The 23,001-nt window shown below is 44.3% G+C and overlaps 1 protein-coding gene across 2 annotated transcripts in view; it reads right to left on the bottom strand.

Moving 5' to 3' along the window:
- The window catches only part of CLPB (ClpB family mitochondrial disaggregase), a 155,360-nt gene that overhangs the window by 115,208 nt on the left and 17,151 nt on the right, over positions 1-23,001 (bottom strand). For both annotated transcript variants that reach the window (XM_082659851.1, XM_082659850.1), the window contains exon 3: positions 4,530-4,616. In XM_082659851.1, the coding sequence (XP_082515977.1) occupies positions 4,530-4,616 (87 nt within the window). The remainder of the gene's footprint in view (positions 1-4,529; positions 4,617-23,001) is intronic.

Genomic DNA, 23,001 nt, shown 5'->3' with positions numbered 1-23,001 from the left:
GACGTGTTTTGACAGCTTCTTTTTTGAGGAATTAGAATACCATTTTTCTTCCAAACCACTATCCCCTGCATATACATGCTGATGAAGAAAACAGGACAGACTTAAATTTTCAATTTACAAATACCTTAGTGTCATTGGACAAAAGGTCAAGCAGTACTCAGTACCTGTTAAAACTCATGAGACTATTTTTACCTCTATGATGAGCGCCCAACCACCATTAGGCTTTAAAGAAAGCTACATCTGGAGAAATGGCTGTCCTATAAATAGCTTTTGCCCCCCAGGCTCTGCACCTCCCAAAGCCCTGTTCTGGTCCGCCAGGCTCTTGGAATGGTCAACAGTCGTCACACTCCATTGCTGGCCATTGTCCACTGGGAAAGGTAGGAGGCTCCCAATCCACCCCTCAGTGAAAGAGCAAACAGTGCGGCCTGTGGCTGCCTGGACATCAAAGTAGAGCAAACAGGCCCGGCAGGCCCTGCCTCTCCGCCTACACATCCTGCAAATGCCATCTGAAGGAGCATCCCTGAGGGGGTCATCACTTTCAGCTTGTCACAGCACACATCAAAGTTTGCACCACACACGAACTGGGTGCATGGGTTCGAATCAAGTTGCCCAAGAGCGGATACTCAGCCATTGTGTCCAGTTTTAATCCCGTGTTTTCCCAAGTAATTAAGCCTTCTTGCTTATGAACTTGTGACTAAGTAAAGCATCACTGAGAGGTTGTAACATCAAAGTGCCTTCCACCGTCTGTCCATGTTTAGTAAAATTGGATTTCTTTCCCTTCTTAAAGAAAAACTAATTGAATTTAGCTGAAGGCTGGGTATATTTGCACAAGCCAGTAGAGGCTGTGCTAAGTCACAGTGGTCATCCTGGGACCCTGTGGCTTAGCGTTTAGCTGGGCTGGGTCAGAGTGCAACACGGAATGAGGCACCCAGACTCAGGCTAAACAAGTGCCTGTGGCATGAGGCTTATGGAGGGCTCACTGTGGAGAAGGGGCCAGCCCCCGCCAACTACTCCTCAAGTCAACACTACACCCAAGCTGTTACTAGGCTGGCAAAAGGATTGTCCTAGCAGAATGTTGGTAAATCTTTGGCAGGAGGGCTACTGAAGACAATGGCCATCACAATGCTCAAGTCCTTGATGTCAGCAGTCCAAGTAAGCTTCTTAAGGCAAAGGCTGTGATGCTTACTTAGTATCTGAATCCCCTTTAGCCTAGCATATCAGCACCTGACACAGTCTAGTTTTTAAAAAAGTCTGCTGGATGCATAACATGATAACATAAAGGTATGTCAGCACAAAGTTCCTCTCTCCTGAAGAACCAAAACTCTCTGTATCCCTTTTTTGCCCTGCTTGTCAGGAAACTTCAAATTAAATTCATACTCCATTCCACTAATTACCTGATTTACAGTGAGTACAGCCTGGTCCCATTTATGTAAAATTAGACACATAGATATAGATATAGATATAGTGATCAGTCTCTAGGTAGAGGGAATTCAGTTGACGGCTACTTTCTTCTCTATATTTTCTTTACAAAAACAATAAACCTATTTTTGGAAAAGAAAATCTCTAGTTCAATCCTGATAGAATTATCTTTCCTTTTACCAATATGATTTCTGATCTTGATCCAGTTTTAACTCTCCTGTGTACATTTATATTTGTATTTTGATTTAAGTCACCTTAAACCCTTTTTGTAAATAAAAGGAGGGAATAAATTATAAATAAGTTCCCATGCATATTTTTAACATTTTGTTCTATAACACTGTATTTTCTGTTCAAAATTAAACAAAATAGCACTCTCTTTACTATTCAAAATTAAATAAAATAATAAATACATATATAAATAAAGGTTCACAAGAAGATAATCTCCTTAAGTATAGAGACTACTGTGTTCATATCTCCAAGGACTTAACACATTAAGCAGCCAGGCACTAAAGGCAGTTGAGGGTGAAATGACTGGGCTTCTCTCAGGATATCTCCTTTGAGCTTGTGGGCTGCCAACATTCTAAAGGAGGTGAAGGTTCTCTACTTTCAGCCTTGAATCACGGGGTGCTGTCCCTCTACTCGCCCTTGACCCAACCCATTTCAAAGGTGGTGGCATTTCAGGCTTGGCCAGTATGATTCCAGAAGCGTTTGGTGACTGATGAGATGAGAATCAGCACACTTCTAATACAGAAAAACTTACTGGCAGATTGTGCTGGGATGGACACGATAATCCTTCAAGACCACTCCCATAGCACCTTACCAATGAGGCCTACCCACCCTGGCTTTCCCTTTTACCAGATTCTACTTTTCCTTTTTTTCCATTAGCACTTCTTATCTTCTAATATATAGTTTACTTATGCATTGTATTTATTGTTTATTGTCTGTCCCTGCCTCTCTCTACCCAGGGACCACCACTTGTACAGAAATAAGCTCTTTGAGGATAGGGATATTTGTCTGTCAAGAACAGTGCCTGGCAAACAGTAGGTGCCAAACAATTTTTGTGATATGAATAAATAAAGCCAACCTGAGAGTATGCTATTTTCTATAAAAATCTGTCCTCACTGGGTACCGGAAGGAAGAGGAGGGCACAAAATAGAAGCTTAAAACACCAATAATTAGTTCTAGGAACCAAGTACATACAAGCCAACACTCTCACTTTGCTCAATGAGCATCACTGATTTGCTAATGGCCCTGGATAAAGACAGAGCAATCAGTTAAACCAACAACTCATTAGATTCAGAGAGAAGTGTTCTCAAAGCACATCTACTAGCTATGTGCTCACTGATTGGCAGTACTCTTAAGTATAGTGTTAATTCCTATTCTGTCTCAATGCTGATAAAATCAAACATAGAAGGGCACATACCCCCTCCCTTTTCTCCACCACGGGTTACCTCTTGCAGATGGAGATACCTGCAAGCTGGGAAAGACTGGTGGGTGGGGGTGGAGGCAGGGGAGGGGGGTTATAAGTGGTAGAATAAGCACATGTGTGTTTGTGTGTAGAGGTCTAATGTGAGCAGCAGAGAATAACATCTCACCATTTGTAACCTGTAGCATATACATTATCTCATTTGATTCTCACAAGAATATAGTAAGAATCTATCTGCTCTGTGGTGAGATTCAGTCCCCTCACCCCCTCTGCTTTGATACTATCCTATCCACACTGCTCTGATACCACTGATTACACTATACTCTGTTTCTCTACCTGCCTGTCTTTTCCACATTAGACCACGAGCTCCCAAGGCCTCTGATTCCCCAGTGATTAACATAAAGCCTGGTTCAGAGTAGATATCTACCAAATGTTTGTAGAAATAGTTGATGTCAGGTGAAGAAACAAGGTGTTCATACAATTTTGAAATTCAGCTAAGGGTCAGAGCCAGGACTGGATTCCAGGCTCTCAACTGTGGAACCTATTTACATTAATTTTTCTTTTAAAGACTATGTGCTTAAAGCTAAAGGGGCAAATAAGGAGAAAGAGTGCTGAGATCAAGTTCACAACAGAGCAGCAGAGAAGAGAGAACTCTCAGTACAGTTAAGTCTCTCAGCCAGTCTGAGGCAGTGCCTCCCCGACATTATAAAATACCTGTTTGGTTGATTTCCACCACATTTATGACCCTTCCAAAGGTGGCCAGTACTGGCAGATAAAATCCTTAAAGATCTGCTTGAAGGGAAAATGAAAACTTCTACCTCCCACCATCAATGTCAGTGGCTGTTACTAAAGCACCCAGTCTGCCTTCTTTGAAAGCATCTCTTTTTGCTCTTTTTCAATCAATTCTTTTGCATAATCACAGCTAGAGACTGCGACGTAATGGCAGCATCCAGCCCAAGCCCTGGATCTGGCAGTGGGAGGTAGCAGTGAGATACAGTAAAACACACAAACTCTGCAGGCAGTCAGACCAGGTTCTAAATTCTATCTGTGTGACCTTAGACAAATCACTTTACCTCTTTGGGCTTCAGTTTTCTCAGCTGCAAAATGAAAAATAATAATATATATCTTGTGGGTGGTTGTAAGAAGTAGAGATAACTATATACAAAGTAGACTGTTTCAATCTTTACACAACAGTTGCATGCTGGGGGAATGGGGAAGATATAGGAAAACAGCAGGGCCTCCAATGAGAGGGAAGGAACACCCCCACCTGCCCTAGTTTATACAAGAACTTCCAAAGGAACAGCCCAATGGAGCCCTTGCTGGGGACAGTGACTGCAGACTGTTCAACATGGATAATGATAACGTAATCATAATGATAACTTACACAGGTACACTTAACCACTTACAACAGGCTTTCAAACATTTTGTTGCTTCAATAAAGCAAATGACTCGCCTAAGGTCACAAAGTCAATGAAGGATGGAGCTGCGATCCAGAGCTACATCTTCCCTCTCCACATCTCCTATACTTTCCATTGCACCAGGTGTAGACCAGTTCCTTAGGCTGAGTCCATTTCCCTGCCTTTCAAGAAGACAGCAGGGGGACAGGCAAGGGTGGGAGAGGGTTCAGGATCGTGGTCTGCAGAGCTCTGGCAAAGGGAGCCCCATGTGGAAGGAGATCTCTCACCTGTCATTTCGGTTGATGGCTGCCACCATGAGTGCTGTCCAGCCAAGTTTGTGCCTTGCATTGACATCAGCACCTTCCGACAACAGCCTAGAAAGAGACAGAAATATTTTCAGTATATGGCTTATCATGGACATAAGAGTGGAAGAAATGAAAAATCAATAAACAGGGAGGCTAGATGAATTTGGAAATAGTTACAGGGCTTTGAGAACTAAATACCCATCCCAGCTCCTCTGGTCACTCTCCCTTGACCCCAGCCTTCTCCTACCTCTCTCCCTCTTTCCTTAAATGAGTTTGCCTCTGCTGTCATCCTCCCAGCCTACTGAGGAAAGAATGTGCCTTCCCCCCTGTCCAGAATGCTCTCTCCCTGCCTCTCTGCCTATTCTAAACCTACTTTCATATAATGGGATACAACCCTGGCTTGAGGACTCTCTCCCAAGTAGGCTTTCCTGACTCATCCAGTCCACAGATCTCTCCTCCTTCCTTAGAATTCCCCCATGCTTAGCACCAAATGCCCAATGACACTTCTCATCTATGTAGCTCCCGGTTTACGGAAGAATCCCACTTCTCAAGTTTATTTGTATGGTCGCTGTCTGGAAATTGGAACTCTGAATGCAAGGGAAGATGGAAAGAATGTTAGAAATGCTAGATTAGGTTTCTAGAAAAGTCCATATGAGCCTATTTGACTCTATATGCCAGTGCCTAGTACACAGTAGGAGCTCAGTAGCTGTTAACAAAAGTTTTTAAGTATACCACTAAAAGCCTGAATTCTGGGTCCCAGTAGCAGGGGGCCCTATAATGTGGGGGTGGATAGAGAGGAGAACGAAGAGAACCAACTCTTACTGAGCACCTCCTACAAGCAGGAACTGCCTCAGAACTTTACATACATGCTCTCATTCACTCTTCACACAAGCTTAAGGAGCTGGTATTAATCTCCTCTTTTCATGGATGAGGTAATAAGTTCAGCGAGGGGAAATGACTCGCTGAAGGTCACAAAGCTAGTTAAGGGGCAGTACAGTGACTGGAACCCAAGTCAATAATGGCTCTGCAGCCTGAATCCTTCTCACCTCACCAACCTTCCTCTACACTGAACCTGACTCCATGTAACATGGAAGAGAAAAGACTAAATGGACTCCAGCAAATCAGCATGACATATGCTTGGCCCTGTGCTGAATTCTGGGATGGGAGTGTGGAGAAGACATGGGGTTTGCCCTAAGGAATTTAGTTGTGGAGGGAGGACTCAGGATAGCAGGAAAACAAAGGCTGTCGTGTGTGGTTTCCCACCATAAGTGCTGTAGGAGGCCAGGAAACAGGGAGACCAAAAGTCAAGTGTTTCACCAACAAGGCAGGAGCTGCTTATGAGGAATGGGCATTAGGGGGAACTGGGAAGCTGTCTACTCTTCAGTGCGTTCTAGACGAAAGGGCACTGGCAGAGAGTCAAGAGGCTTGGGGTTGAGTCCTAGCACCATTCTTATGCCATAATCTGTAGTAAATGCCCCTCTGGACCAAGCCAAGTCTAACCTCTGTGCTGCTGAGGTAAGCAGGTGATAAAGGCTTGGGAGGATGAAGAGACACATCATGTACTCATTCGTTCACTCAGCCTGTGCTGATGCAGGGAATGAGACAGGCACTGTCAAAGCCTGAGGGGAAGACAGACCAGCAAGCACATCGCTACACATCAGACGAGTGCTAGGAAGGGGGCCTCAAGTTGCAAATGTACAACCAGGGAACCTAACCTAGCCTTAATGATCCAGAAGGCCTCTCAGAGGAAGTGATGATAGAGAGTTAGCAAGACAAAAGGGGGCAAGGGAGGGAAGGAGTGTTCCAGGCAGAGGTAAAGCCTCTCATCAGAGTAGAAGGCAGCACGGGGTATATGAGGCCCTGAAAGAGGTCTGGCACGACTCAGGCACGAAGTGCGAGGGGAGTGTTGAGAGAGGAGGTTGGGAAACCCTCTTCTCTCACCTCTAGTTTGAAAGGTTTCTTCTGGTCAAAGTCCTGGGCCTCTTCCTCTTACCACATACACTGTTAAGCATCCTTTATGCAGAAACAACTGTCCATAGCCAAAGGTGTTAAAGAGGCTAAGAACCCTGGGGATAATTTTCTGAGACAGAAATCTCTCTTTGCACAAAACCTTCCCTTGTTTAGCAGGCCAAGTGGTGCTGTGGAGAGCGCAAGTTTCTGAGAACTGAGAGACTGGAGTCTGATTTTAACTGTGATTCTGGTTGGATGGCTTCACTTCTCTGGCCCTCAGTCTGTAAGACCAGAAAATCAGGAAGGGCTGATGAGAGGTGTCTGCGGGAAAAGACTTGCACTATGCCTTGAAGAATAGGAACAATTTACAGAAGAGGGAGGAAGTGCATGCCAGTCAAGAAAAAAGACACAAGATACTATTCAGAAGCAGGGAAGGGATGAGAAAGTATACTCAGAGACCATCAGGTAGATCCATCTGTGTGACAGTTAGCAGCACAGAAACAGGCAGCTGCCAAGGTAGGCATGGCCTACCACAGGGCCTCAAAAGCCAAGCTAGGAGGCCAAGGCAGTAGGCATAAACCTTTTTTAAGCCATGGACTCCTCTGAGGATAAATCATCAAAGCTGATGATTCTTTCCAGAAAAGTGCACAGGCACACACACACTCAAAAAAAAAAAAAAAAAAAAAAATCTTTCTTTATATACAATGCCCAGGGGTTCGTAGGTCCCCATGAAATCAATAGTGGACCCTAAGTTAAAAACCCAATCTAAAGGGTTGACAAATGCCTGGCATGTGTGTGCTATGGTCCTGCCCTCCTGTATCTCAGTCAGAAATCATGACTCTCTCTCAGCAGTTCTTTCCTATGGAGCCTTTGAAAGAGCCTCAGAATCCTTCTCAACACTGGTTTCAATCAGCTACCATCAATAAGAAGAAACCTATTTGCCATTCCTTGGACTCTCACCATAGGCAAGTGGGGTTGTCACTGAAGGTTTGGGGCAAAAGAACTTATAGAATTAACCTAATAGCTTAAGCAGGCTGAATTTGAAAGGAGACAGAATAGAAAATGGGGACAAGGAGACCAATTTGGAGGTTGCTGTAACACAGACCAAGGGAGATGAGCTAGGGCAGGGAAATGAGAAAGTGCGCATGAACAGAAGAAACGCAGTGCAGCCAGAATCCTTTATGCCTTTAGTGGGTCAGTGACCTGTGTTCCCCTGCCTGGGCCCTGAGAATTCTAGAAGCAGCACTCCTCTGGAGGCAGTGCTGAAGAAAGAAGATTGAGATGCCTCCTCTTCCTGCCCCTTAAGGGCTGAGGGTAGTGTAATAAAAAGAAAAAGATGAATAAAAGCCTCTGGAGCAAGTCAGACGTGGATTCAAATTCTGGTTCAGCTAGATAATGCTGAGCAAATCAATTCTGAGTCTCAGTTTTCTCACCTATCAAATAGGGACAGTAATCTCTAATTTGCAGGGATCCCAGCCCAGTCCCTGGCACATAGCAAGTACTCAGTACAAAGTGGTTTCTGCCTGCCACGCTACCCTGTTTCTATCTCTTTGAAGGAACAAAGCGATCTGGCCTCAAGTTGGTAGTGGCAGGTTGGCAAGTACCCTGGGATTCTAACACAGGGTCACATGGGATGACCTGGGTAGTTCAGCCAGGCTGGCTTCACGCACTCCTTTGTTCATTTATTCAACAAACATGCAAACACTCACTCTGTGCCTGGCCGCATACTGGCTACTGAGGAGGAGACGACTGAAGTTCTTGCTTTCCAGAACCTAAGCCAAGCAGGGTTTTCTTTTATTTTTTCTTTATTTATATATATATATATATATATATATATATATATATATATATATATATATATAATGTGCGTGTGTGTATTTATTACTTTTTTCCACAAATAATTGCATTTTAAAATTATTTATTTATTTATTTATTTATTTATGGCTGTGTTGGGTCTTCACTGCTGCGCGCAGGCTTTCTCTAGTTGTAGCGAGCAAGGGCTACTGTCGGTTGTGGTGCACAGCCTTCTCATTCAGTGGCTTCTCTTGTTTCAGAGCACGGGCTCTAGGTGTGTGGGCTCAGCAGTTGTGGCTCGTGGGCTCTAGAGCGCAGGCTCAGTAGTTGTGGCGCACAGGCTTAGTTACTCCGCGGCATGTGGGATCTTCCCGGACTAGGGATTGAACCCCTGTCCCCTGCATTGGCAGGTGGATTCTTAACCACTGTGCCACCAAGGAAGTCCATAATTGCATTTTAAGATATGTTCATACTGCTAATTCATACAATAATTCCACTTTTAAGTTGCTACTTACTGCTCTATGGCACATCCACCAGATTTTCCCTCTCTGCTCTCCCAGGGATACCCACCCAGCTAACCTCCATCTCTCAGCCACCAAAAGCAATGCTCAAAGAACATCCTCTTACATATACCCTTTTGGACCTGTGTGAGTATTTTCCCAGGGCATGTACTCAGAGTGCAATCCCTGGGTTACAGGGTTTATATCACTTGATTTAACTAAATAATGCCAGGGTCCTACAGGACAACTGCTCCATCTACCTTCTCACCAGCAGGACAGGGGTGTTCCTGTGTACCACGGACACTTGGCAGTAGCCAACTTCCTAATCACTGCAAGTTCAATAGGTGTAAAGGGATCTCACATTGTTGTTTTAATTTGCATGTCTCTAATTACCAATAATTTTGAGCTACTTATTATATGCACATTAGCATGCTGAGGTTTCCTTTTCTGTACACTGCAGGGTTTTCTTTTAAGAGGAGGAACTGCTGGGAGAGAAGGCTTCTCCAAACTTGCTATCCTTTCAATGAACAGTGTAGAAGGAGCACAGGGCAGAAGCAAGAGACCTGCATTCTAGTTCCAGTTCTGCCACCTCCTACTCTGACACCCCACAGAAGGTATATTATCTCTCTGAGATTTAGTCTCTTTATAAGTCCACTAGGGTTTTAAGAGGTGACACTGAAATCTGAAGGAAAGGGCTCTGCAAACCTGAAGGGATCATTCCTAGGAGGCAAATCTTAGTGTTTTTTAGTGAGACACCAGCTTTTAAGCCCTGCCCAGCATACTGGCTATCATCCTTTGCAGCCTCCTGGGGCTGAGGTGTAAAGGAGAAAGCAATGGCCCTGGAGTCCAAAGGCTGGAGTTCAAATTCTGGCTCTGTCACTTATTAGCTGTGACATGGGGGCTATTAATCCCTATTGTGCAAGGTAGTTGTAAGGATTAAAAGAGACACCACATGGCAGAATTCCATAAGGAGTGGTGGCACCTAGTAAATCAAGGAAGGACCAGAACAAACAAAAACATCAGTGACCCCAACTCCAAACAACTTCTCCTCTTTCAGAGCTGGGTGGGCCTCTCCCCCACTTCCCCTCTGTGTGCAGAGCAGTCCCAAAAGTTAGGATTTCACAAACCCAGGTCTCCTCCATTTCATTTTGTTGCTTTGCAAGTGAATGCCCAGCAGGCAGTCATTTCAAAGTCCTGGGCCAGCTGGGCGGGTGGATGCCTGCTGAGAGCAGCTGAAAGGGCCTCTGAGGCCTGAGAAAGCCACCCTTGCTCTCCCCTGTGATTTTCACCAATGGACAAAATGCGGCAAGTGAATTAATCTCTTTTAAAAAGAGCAATGCTTGTGACAGAGCATGGTGTCTCCGAAAAGGTTAGGATTCCATCATCCCTGAGATGATGAGTGAAAGGCTTAATGCAGGTTGCCACTCAGGGCAGAGCTGCCTGTGGCCAGGGGCTGAGAAGTGAGGGTGGGCACTGCAGGCCTTTCTGGGCTCACTCCAGACTTGTGGAAGCCCCTTCCCTAATGAACTAGGTCTCCTGCTTGGCAGGGCAGTGGTGGGTGACACTAAACCTAGGGTAGATGATGGAGAGGAGACCACACTAGCAGTCCAGAGTTGAATCCCAGCTCATGTACAACTCTCAGGCAGTAGAGAGGGGCAGGAAAATAAGCGAGAGAGACCTTGGTTCAAATGCAGGCTCTGGCACTTACTGGGTGGGTAGTCATGGACGAACCAGTGACTCAACCTCTCTCAATCTCGCTTGGTCTCCTCACCTGAATAACAGCTCCTGCTCTCAGAGCCTGTTCCAAAACTGTTAAAAAAAGGGAGAGGACTCCACCAGCCCTACTCCATATGTCATTCAGGGGCACCATGAAGAAACGAGACAAAATATATAAAAGCACTTGGTATGCGATAAAAGTGCTATACAAATGGAAGAGTGTATTTCATTACTATCATCATTTTCCAATGAGTGTCTACCTCATTTTAAGGAAGCAACAGAGCAAACTAGGATGATATATCCAAGGTGTACACAGAACTTGGAATATAAGTGCTCCAAATTTTCTGTGGATTGATAATGGATGGTCTCAAATCCCCAGGCAAGGGCAGTGGTAGAATAAGGGTTCTCCAGCCCAAGAGCTGAAGATTTCCACATAAGAGTAACTAATCAAGGGAAGAAAAGCTGCTCCCATCTATCAGGGACCCAGGAGAGTCCTGAAGGCTACGGACCAAACAGGCAGCAGTGGTTACCTCTTTTGGGGAAGTGGGGGTAAGGGATTCAAACTTTCACTTCCTGCTATGAACTCTTCTGTATTGTTTGAAGTTCTGTTGCTGTTTTTTTGTAACAATAAGCATACTATTACTCTTAAAAAAAAATTTCTTAGGAAAAGAAGAACTTTGGACCTAGAGCTTATACTGAGTGAAGTCAGTCAGACAGAGAAAGACAAATATCATATGATATCGCTTATATGTGGAATCTAAAAAAAAGGTACAAATGAACCAACTGACAAAACAGAAACTGAGTCACAGATGTATAAAACAACTTACGGTTACCAAGGGGGAAAGGCAGTGTGGGGAGGAGTGCGGGGGAGGGGTAAACTGGGACAGTGGGCTTGACAGAGACACACTACTACATATGAAAGAGACAACTAATAAGCACCTACTGGATAGCACAGGGAACTCTACTCAATACTCTGTAATGACCTATATGGGAATAGAATCTAAAAAAGAGTGAATATAGGTATACGTATAACTGATTCACTTTGCTGTACAGCAGAAACTAACACACTGTAAATCCACTATACTCCAATTAAAAAAAAAAAAACGAGAAAGAAAAACTTACCCTTTCTTCCTCCCAGAAGCCTTCCCTAAGACAGCCTTGGTGCAGCCATGGTGCCCTGTGCTAGCCTGTGTCAACAGCTGTCATACAGTTTCCTTGTCCTACTTTCCCAGTAGTCAGCATGGCCCCCTAGAAATGAGGACATGCCTTGTTTCTTGACTTCTGGTGCTGGCACAGCAGCCCACGCCAGAGGGCTCAGGGGTTGAACAAATGAATGCCTGTAGCACTTCCCTATACAAATCTCTCACCTATCCTCATGTGCCTGTCTTCTTCCAACAACTTAGGCTCCTGTGTATATGTGGAAGATGTGGGTGAGGAAAATGTCCTCATTCTCAGGGCTGAGGACGCTTAGACACAGGCCTGGGGCTGGAAGGCCATGGGTTCCAGTCATGGCTCGCTCAGTAACTAGCTGTGTGACCTGGATAAATCTGTCTCACTTTTCTCTGCAATAAAATAAGGGAACTGAATTAAATGTTTTCTCAAGTCCCTGCCAGTTCTAAAATCTTAGGATTCTAAATATGTACAGCATCAAAACAGAAGTGAACTCCTGGCAGACACGGGCACCAGCATGACTTCCAAAGAAAAGTCAACTCCTCAGGCTTGCTGTTTATAGGAGGGAGGGAGTCCCAGACAGGGATACAGGACAGTTTTGAGTTATTATGGCTAACAGCTCTTCCACTCAGGGGAGGGAGGTAACACTTGGTTTTTCTTCCTTCTTCTTTATGACCAATCAATATAAAGCGGCCACTGAACTTCAATCATGCATTGTTCCAACTGATTTCCGGACCCTTCACATGAACTGCCCTCAGCTGCAGCTGGGGAGGGGGCTGAAGGGTGGGAGCCCTGTCCCACCTGCATCAGAGGCCTGGAAGCAGTGAGCCATGCAGACTCAATCATAATTGCTATCTGGGCAACAGGGCCCTGGCTGGAGCCTCGCAGAAGGTCCTGTTTACAGTAATAACAGCACCAGGCCCTGCTGTCTGAGCAGAGGCAAGGCGCCTGGGGCTAGAATCCACACACTGCCTCCATCTGTGCCTTATCTACCCGGTGGGTCTGGGCTGGGAAGGGTGGGGCAAGGGAGGAAATGCTGCTCTCAGACCCCAGCCTCGGCCAGCTGACTTCAGGCAGGTCCAGGTGCTCCAACTCCACAGACATGAGGCCTCCCTGGCATCTTTTGCTTTCACTGCTTGGACTGAGCACTCTCATTCAAGGGCTGGCTCAGGGCCCTGCCCCTAGGAATCTCTCCAGATGCTCTCATTCCCAGTGAGGTAGCCCATCCCAGTGCGGCCATATCTGGACTACTCCAAGGGGCAGTGGGTGGGCAGTGAGGGAGGAGGACTGGCACTTAGGCAGCACCAACAACAAATGAGGTGTGCTGTGTAATGTGCCTGCATGCTTCATAACCAGTTACCTCCTATTGTATAAAGTTTTAAAATTTCCAGATGTAAAGAAGGATCCACTGAGATCAATCTGTCCAATCCTTCCTTTTATACATACAGATATGGAGGCTCAGAAAGCACCAGCCTTGGAACAGACTGATGCGGATATAAGCCTGCACCTGTCTCTTCCAGGCTGTGTGACTTTGGGCAGGTCATCTTTACCTCTCTGAACCTCAGCCATCCTACTTTATCAGTCTGCTAGACCTACCTAACAAGGGTGCTGAGATGACCAAAGGAAATAATGTATGCATAAGCACTTCCAAGTGTTAGCTATCATCATTACCATTGTTTTATGTGTTCAAAAGCATACAGCAGACGGGACTTCCCTAGTGGCACAATGGTTAAGAATCTGCCTGTCAATGCTGGGGACTAAGGGTTCAAGCCCTGGTCTGGGAAGATCCCACATGCCGCGGAGCAACTAAGCCTGTGCGCCACAACTACTAAGCCTGCACTCTAGAGCCCGCGAGCCACAACTACTGAGCCTGAGTGCCACAACTACTGAAGCCTGCATGCCTAGAGCCCGTGCTCCACAACAAGAGAAGCCACCGCAATGAGAAGCCTGCGCACCACAACCAAGAGTAGCCCCCGCTCGCTGCAACTAGAGGAAGCCCGCACCGCAGCAACGAATACCCAACGCAGCAAAAAATAAATAAATAAATTTATTATTTAAAAAAAAGGCATACAGTGGAGGAACTGTATCAGAACTTTACTGAATACTGCTGGATTAAACAGAATAAAAGCCAAAGGTGGGACCATTCTTTGTCCCACCTTTCTTACAGTTTCTAGGAGGAACTTGGCACACATTAAAGTGCATAGATTATTATTATTTTTAACTTTTTATTTTGAAATGATTTCAAACTTACCAAGCAGTTAAAAAATAGCACAAACGCACAAAACTCAGGTATATCCTTTACTTGGATTCTCATTACATTTTGCCTCATGTGCCTTACCACTCCACTCCTTTTCTTTCTCTCTTTTTTCCTAGACCATGTGAGAGTTAGTTTCAGACATTATACCCCTTTATTCCCAAATACTTCAGCACGTATTTCCTAGTATAAGGACACTCTCTTACATAACCACTAACCAATAATGATTGAATTCAGAACACTTAGCATTGATAAAATATTTTTATCTAATATATATCCCGTACTCAAATTTCTTCAATTATCCAAATAATTTTTTTAGCAATTTTTTTTAATAGGGGATTTTATAGGAGATTGCTTTATAGCAATCCCCTCTCTGCCCCAGATCCAGCTATAATCCAGGATCAAAACTCGAATCAGGGACTTCCCTGGTGGCGCAGTGATTAAGAACCTGCCTGCCAATGCAGGGGACACAGGTTCGATCCCTGGTCTGGGAAGATCCCACATGCCGTGGAGCAACTAAGCCCGTGCGCCACAACTACTGAGCCTGTGTGCCACAACTACTGAGCCTGTGCTCTAGAGCCCACAAGCCACCACTACTGAAGCCCACGCTCCACAACTACTGAAGCCCACGTGTCTAAAGCCCGTGCTCCACAATGAGAAGCCACCGCAATGAGCAGCCTGCGCACCACAACGAAGAGTAGTCCCCACTCACCACAACTAGAGAAAGCCTGCGTGCAGCAATGAAGACCCAATGCGGCCATAAATAAATAAATAAATATATTAAAAAAAAAAACTGGAATCAAGCATTGCATGTGCCTTCAGTTTCCTTTCATCTAGAACAGTTCCTCAACTTTTCTTTGATATATATTCATGATATAGACATTTCTGCAGAGTCAGGCTAGTTTGTAGATTGTCCTTCAATTTGGATAACAATTTTTTTGAGGAACCACGGCCTATTATTCAACTATTCATTCCACAAACTTTTCATGAAACTGGTTACTATAGGACTCTGAGCAGGATACTGAGGGCAGTTTGATGAATTACGCAGTGTTCTTGTTTTCAAGGTGTTCACTGGATAGCTACACACCTGGCAAACAGCTAAAATACAAGCAAGGTACCATGTGAGTGTAGGGCAGAGCAAGAGCCACAGGGATGACTTCTTGGAGGCAGAGGCATGAGCTGTGCCACAAAGGATGGGCAGAAGCACAGATTCCCTTAATGAATTCCTGGGATCTTCTATGGGAAACATCTGTACTTCCTCGAGCAGTGTGTGCCATGGCTGGGACTCAATAAAACAGAAAAACCAACAAGGCCAGAAAGGGGAGGGGGCGGTCCAGGGCACTCTCATCTGGGTACCTCACTCTCATCTGGGTACCTCTGGGCTCTAAGCTATGTCCCAGTCAGCAGTTGCCTTGCTGACAAGAAGGCAAAGTCTGTCTAGGCAGTGAAGTGTGGGAAAGGGCCATGAGCGCCACCTACTGGCACCACGGCAGGCCTCTAGGCTGCCACAGAGGGCAGTAGGGCAGCTGGGCAGTTGGCTGGTTGATAGGAAGCTTGTCATACTATGGCAACGAGACACAGAAGTGGCTCAAATTTCTTAAATTGGGTTGGCACTTGGCCCACTACTGCTAAGCTCCAGAACCCTATGAGATTTTCAGTAAAGAATGGACTGTGCAAAGCCAACCACAGTACCTGGCCCTCTAGATGGGGAGGGACAAAATCTGGACTTCATTAATTCAGGTTTGTCCCAATAACAAAACTTAAGTAGCCCCTTCTCCAACCAGGCTCTGTGCTGGGCACTGAGGGTACAGATGAATCAGACACGGATCCTGCCCACAAGGAGCTCGCAGTCTGAACTGGGGGTGGGGAAATGGAACAAGTAAGTACACAAATAAGTGCTTAAAGGATCACAGGTGTTCTGAGAGCTGTTTGTACAGGGTCAGTGAGCACACTGCATGCTTGGCTCTTCCGGTCTTGCAAAGCTCTTGAATGGTGGAGTTCAAAAGTGCTCACGTTTCTTGAGCAGCCTACTATGCATCAGGCACTTGACATTTATAATCTTAACTGGTCCTGTGATTAGAGGAAGAGCCTGAGTCATATAGAGAGAGGGTAACTGACTTGCTTAAGATCACATGGTCAGTTAAGTGGCAGCTTGGGACTGGACCCCATGCTCTCTCTACTGAACCACACTGCCTTCCAGGGCACATATTCCATCTTCTTCCCTTTTTTCCCACATTTAGCCTGGGGCCAGCACAAGTATCTGATGGGACTAACCAATTGACAGAAAATGATAAAGTAGGAAAAGCCTTAAGTGAAAAGGAGGTTATCTGAGGGATAGAGATACTCTGATTAGTTCTGCTGTCTAGAACCTTCTCCCCTGGAAGAGACTCCTTCTCTTAGACTGAAGATGAGAAAGGCCAGATCCATCCCTTCTTCTTCGTGGTAGTCTCCATACTACCACCACCACTTTCACAGCTGCATGGCAATACAATACTTTAAAGTCGTCTTGGTTAAAACAAGCTTGGCAAACAAATCTAATTGGTAGGTTATAGAAGTACAGGAAGCCCCAACATCACTAATCATTAGAGAAATGCAAATCAAAACTACAATGAGGTATCCCCTCACACTGGTCAGAATGCCCATCATCAAAAAATCTACAAACAATAAATGCTGGAGAGGGTGTGGAGAAGAGGGAACCCTCCTGCACTGTTGGTGGGAATGTAAATTGACACAGCCACTACAGAGAACAGTATGGAAGTTCCTTAAAAAACTAAAAACAGAACTACCATATGACCTAGCAATCCCACTACTGGGGATATACCCTGAGAAAACCATAATTCAAAAAGACACATGCACCCCAATGTTCATTGCTGCACTATTTACAATAGCCAGGACATGGAAGCAACCTAAGTTTCCATCTACAGATGAATGGATAAAGAGGATGTGGCACATATATACAATGGAATATTACTCAGCCACAAAAAGAAACGAAATTGAGTTATTTGCAGTGAGGTGGATGGACCTAGAGACTGTCATACAGAGTGAAGGCAGAAAGAGAAAAACAAATACCGTATGCTAACACATATATATGGAATCTATAAAAAAAACCTAGGGGAAGGACAGCGATAAAAATGCAGATGTAGAGAATGGACTTGAGGACACGGGGAAGGGGAAGGGTAAGCTGGGACGAAGTGAGAGTGGCATGGACATATATACACTACCAAATGTAAAATAGATAGCTAGTGGGAAGCAGCTGCATGGCACAGGAAGATCAGCTCAGTGCTTTGTGACCACCTAGAGGGGTGGGATAGGGAGGGTGGGAGGGAGACGCAAAAGGGAGGAGAAATGGGAATATATGTATATGTACAGCTGATTCACTTTGTTATACAGCAGAAACTAACACACCACTGTAAAGCAATTATACTCCAATAAAGATATTAAAACAAAAAAAAAAGAAGTACAGGAAGCCCTAGTTTTCTGTAGACTGGGCTGACTGCAAGCTTAACAGACTCTAGGAGTATAATGCAGCTGCCAAGAAAGCTAATGCAAGCTCAGGCCATGTTAATAGATTCTTAAAATCTCTAAAAAGGGGATCACTGCCCTGCTCCTCCCAATAATGGTCATGCCACACTGGAATTCAGAAGGGGCACCAAAAACTTTGTGGCCACTTCATTAGAAAATGACTAGGATGAGGACAAGACTTGAAATCACAATTTCGAGAACCAAGGGTTATTTGGCTTGGAGTTCTGTCTCTTAATATTTAAAAGTCTGGAACAGGAAAAGGGAGCTGTGTAGTCCTAGAAGACAGAGCAGGGACCAAAGAGGGGAGCAGTAGAGAGCGCTAACTCCATAACAGCAGCCCACCATGTGTCAAGTGCTATGCCAGGTGCTTTCACAGTATTACGTCAGAATTCACCACGACATAAAATATAATACTTTTCTAATTACAAAGTGCTTAAGCTTACATTATTCCAACTGCCCAGAATGTCTTTCCACTGAGCTCCTCGTATCCAAATACTACCCATCTCCAGGCCCAGACTACATGCCCCCTTGTCTATGGAGCCTTAACTTTTCGTATGTACTAATTACAATTCTCTTACCAGACTGAAAGTTCTTTGAAAGGCAAAGGTCATGAGGATACATCTTTATGGTCCTCCTCAATGCCAAGTGGGGCATACTGCTCATGATGGGCCTTAAGAATGAATAAATGGCAAAGAAAATGTACAAATGGCCAAAAAACTTATTAAAAGATGCTACCAAGGAAATGCAAACCAAAACCACAACTAGATATCACTACACACATACTAAAGATGGCTCTAATAAAAATGACAACGAATGTTGGCAAAGATGTGGAGAAATCAGAACCCTCATATTCTATATTGCTGGTGAGAATGTTAAAATGGTTTAGTTACTTTGGAAACTAGTGTGACAGTTTCTCAAAATGTTAAACATAGAGTTACCATATGACCTGACAGTTCCACTCCTAGGTATAGATATAAAAACATACATTCACACGAAAACTGTACACAAATGTTCATAGTAGTGTTATTCATAATAGTCAAAAAGTGAAAACACAAATATCCATCAACTGATGAATGTATAAATAAAATGTAGTATATCTATACATGGAATATTATTCAGTCATTAAAAGGAACAAAGTACTGATACATGCTACAACAGAGATGAACCCTGAAAACATATTAAGTGAAAGAAGCCAGTGACAAGGCGCCACATATTGTATGAGTCCATTTATTTGAAATACCCATATAGGGAAATCCATCGAGACAGAATGTCAATTAGCAGTTGCCAGGGTCTGGGAGAAGGGGGAATGGGGAGTGACTGCTAATGGGACTGGGTTTTTTGGGGGGAAATGGTGATGAGAATGTTCTGGAATTAGAGAGCAGCGATGGTTGCATAATCTTACAACTATATTAAAAAACCACTGAACTGTATACTTTAAAAGGGTGAATTTTATGATATGCGAATTATATCTCAAACGGAAAAATAAAATGAATGAGTAAATGTTTGACCAATCAGTCTGCTTATCATTCAGGAGGGAGAGTGTGCCTCATACCTAGAGGTGCCTAACTGAGGGCTGGATGTTGCCCATCAGAGAACCTAAAGAGGAGACATGAATACTGGACAGGAAGTGAGGCTGGAGACAAAAGTGCCTTGGGTCCTAACAGACCCATTCGGGGGCTGTACCTGAGTCCCAGTTGGCCCTGGGAAGGATACTGCTCTGCCTGCTGGACTCTGAACCCCTGGGAATTTCAGGGGCCTCCTCCAATTGTTTGTGCTTTACATTCGGTCCCTGCTCACTATCTGCAAAAGCTGGTCAAATACACAGACTTCCCGGGAGGCCTGGGTGCTATCCTCGCAAACAAAAGGGCATTGAGATGGAAGCCTCAGCTCAGCCTCAGAGAGGGATTCTTATGCAGCCTTCCTGGGCCTCCCATCCAAATGAATGGAGGATCCTGGAGACCAGTCAGCCTGCCCAGCTGCTGTACCCTCCTGCTGGGTAGACTCTGGAGAATAAACAAGGTTTTATTCAACCAGTCAACCAACTGGCCAGACTCTGTACTGTGTGCTTTCTGAGTGCCCAGTCAGCCTTGTGTGACTAGCTATGGTGAAGGCAGGAGGAGATGCCATCTACCTGGCTGTGACAGCATGGCCTGGGTGAGGAGACACACGCATGAAGCAACTGAGGAGAAAGACAATGAGATGAAAACTAAACATGATACCATTTGGCTCAGAATTTAAGGCTGTGGAAATGTTGATAAGAAAGATCAACATGGGCTGGAACTAGCAGTGAACTGCAGTGAGAAAAGCACATACTTTGCATTCACATGGGACTCGGTTTAAATCACAGCTCTACTTCTTACAAGCTGTAGGGTAGTAAGCACTAAATCTGTCTGAGCTTCAAGTGGAAAATGATTATAACGCAATCTGTTTTGCAATACTGCAGCAAAGAATGAAGGTAATACATATACAGTATCTGGTACTCTGCCTCACATAGAGTGGGTATCTAATAAATGGCAGCTATTATTATTAGGGAGGGTGAGCTTTCTGGAAAAGGAAGGGCTTGAAGGGGGCAATGAACCACGAACAGGATCTAGATAGGGGTGTGAGGAGAACAGGGGTAGAGTTGGAAGTGCTACAAAGGCTCACAGGTAGGAAGAAGTAAGCTGTGTGTTTAGGGCTAGAGAAGTCAGTTCTGACTGGAATGGGGGTTCTTGGGACAGAGGGGAGCCGGCTTGGCTGGGAGGAATGCAGGGGTGGGGTGGGGCCTGTCAATGAAGAGCAGAGTTGAGGGCAGGACAGATAAGGGATCTAGATTTGACATTTATCTTCAGGAACCTTATAGACTCCCAGTAAGGCAGACTGAAATGGTTCTCCGTTGACCTACAAAATATCTCCCTGAGCCTGGAAAAGTGCTGGGAGGAAACTGTGACCCAGGCAAGCTCCATTCTGCTTCCGGCCTCATGGCCTCCTCATCTGTAAAATGAAGTGGTGGGTCACTTCCAAGGGGGCGACTTTGGGTAAATTACTCAAACAATCCAAATTTCTGTTTCATCGTCTATGAAATGGGGCTATACTACTTACACAGTTTTAAGGATTTAGTGATTTAAGTCTCACGTAATGCCTATCTCTAAAAAGGCATTCAATAAACATTGGTCACTATTAGTAATAGTTAATAATGTTATTAAAATATTATTATTTTATGTGCTTTATAATATACATATACAATGAATATATGTAAAAAATATACAAAAGTATGCTGTCAAAGTAATATGCTACAAACATTAAACAAAACTCTGAATATACATGGGTTCTAAAAAAATGTAGTAAAACTAAGCATGATAGGCTGGGTGCCTTTCTGCTCCACCTTAATATCCATTTACCTTGTGTTCATTTGCTGGGGTCTCTGAATGCACACTAAGAGCTTAAGAAAAATGAAGAGGGTAAAAATAGATTATCCAGAAAATCCTACCCATTATCTTAATTTATTTTGCTAGTTCAGGGGCGAACACTTAGTGTAATTAACAACACTCAAAAACAACACCTACTATGTATTGAGCACCTGGTATGTGCCAGGCACAGCACTCGCTGGTTTTTCTCATTTAATTTTCTCATTTAATACTCACAGCAAAGGTGTGAGGTAGGTCAATCATCATCCCACTTTGCAGATGAAAAATCTAAGGCTAGAGAGGTTAGGCTACTTTCCCAAGGTCACAGAGCTAACAAATGGCACAGGTGGGATCCAAAGCTTGTTTTCTCAGACTGACAGCTGGGAGTCAAACCTTGTTTTCTCAGATTCTGAATTCCTTACTGACAGGATTCCTGCCAGTGATATGAAAACCTCTCCAGCAAACCCACTGACAGAGTCACAAGAAGAGAACCACTTATGGCCTTAGGAGGACTTTGGGCCTGGGACCACTGCTCCAAAGAGAGGAGAGGGAAGGAAGCAGGATGTAGAAGAGTCTTAAAGTTCGAAAGTCAGATTTTCTGAGGAGGCTTTTCAAACAGGACAGAGAGAGCAGAACTGTGAGGTAAATTGCTACAGTGAATATGGTAAGCCCAGTAACATATTAGTTTGACTATTTTTAATATTCTTAGATTTCTCTATGTTCCTCAGTTTCCAGGAAACCTTCACGGGAAAAAATCCAACTGGTTCCAGTCATGCTGACAGGATTTGTGCTATGACCATGACTGAGCTGGGACTTTGGAGAAGAAGCACTTGGGCCACAGCAATGGTGGTGGGGAGATACAGCCTGACAGCTGCCCCTGCTGGGGAGCCCTGGGGCACAGCAGTTTTGTGGTCTCACTGCCTCCGTGGCTAGATCAGTGCCCAAGAAGACGCTGGCACACACAAGCTGGTAGGCACTCAGATTGGCTCCTAATGTTTCTCAGCAATCAGAATGGTTGCTGAAGAGGGCAGACAGCAGAAGCAAGAAGAACTACAATCCTGCAGCCTGTGGAATGAAAACCACATTGACAGAAAGACAGACAAAATGAAAAGGCAGAGGACTATTTACCAGATGAAGGAACAAGATAAAACCCCAGAAAAACAACTAAATGAAGTGGAGATAGGCAACCTTCCAGGAAAAGAATTCAGAATAATGGTAGTGAAGATGATCCAGGACCTCGGAAAAAGAATGGAGGCAAAGATCGAGAAGATGCAAGAAATGTTTAACAAAGACCTAGAAGAATTAAAGAACAAACACCTAGAAGAATTAAAGAACAAACAGAGATGAACAACACAACAACTGAAAAGAAAAATACACTAGAAAGAATCAACAGCAGAATAACTGAGGCAGAAGAATGGATAAGTGACCTGGAAGACAGAATGGTGGAATTCACTGCTGCAGAACAGAATAAAGAAAAAAGAATGAAAAGAAATGAAGACAGCCTAAGAGACCTCTGGGACAACATTAAACACACCAGCATTCGCATTATAGGGGTCCCCGAAGGAGGAGAGAGAGAAAGAACCCAAGAAAATATTTGAAGAGATTATGGTCGAAAACTTCCCTAACATGGGAAAGGAAATGGGCACCCAACTCCAGGAAGCACAGAAAGTCCCAGGCAGGATAAACCCAAGGAGAAACACACCGAGACACATAGTAATCAAATTGAACAAAATTAAAGACAAAGAAAAATTATTAAAAGCAACAAGGGAAAAACAACAAATAATATACAAGGGAACTCCCATAAGGTTAACAACTGATTTCTCAGCAGAAACTCTACAAGCCAGAAGGGAATGGCATGATATATTTAAAGTGATGAAAGGGAAGAACCTACAACCAAGATTACTCTACCCAGCAAAGATCTCATTCAGATTCGACAGAGAAATCAAAACCTTTACAGGTAAGCGAAAGCTAAGAGAATTCAGCACCACCAAACCAGCTCTACAACAAATGCTAAAGGAACTTCTCTAAGTGGGAAACACAAGAGAAGAAAAGTACCTACAAAAACAAACCCAAGACAATTAAGAAAATGGTAATAGGAACATACATATCGATAATTACCTTAAATGTGAATGGATTAAATGCTCCAACCAAAAGACAAAGGC

This window comes from Grampus griseus, assembly GCF_964374135.1.
Source record: "Grampus griseus genome assembly, chromosome: 8".
NCBI lineage: Eukaryota > Metazoa > Chordata > Mammalia > Artiodactyla > Delphinidae > Grampus > Grampus griseus.
The sequence above is the reverse complement of the archived record's forward strand: the minus strand, read 5'-3'. Positions and strand labels throughout refer to the sequence as shown.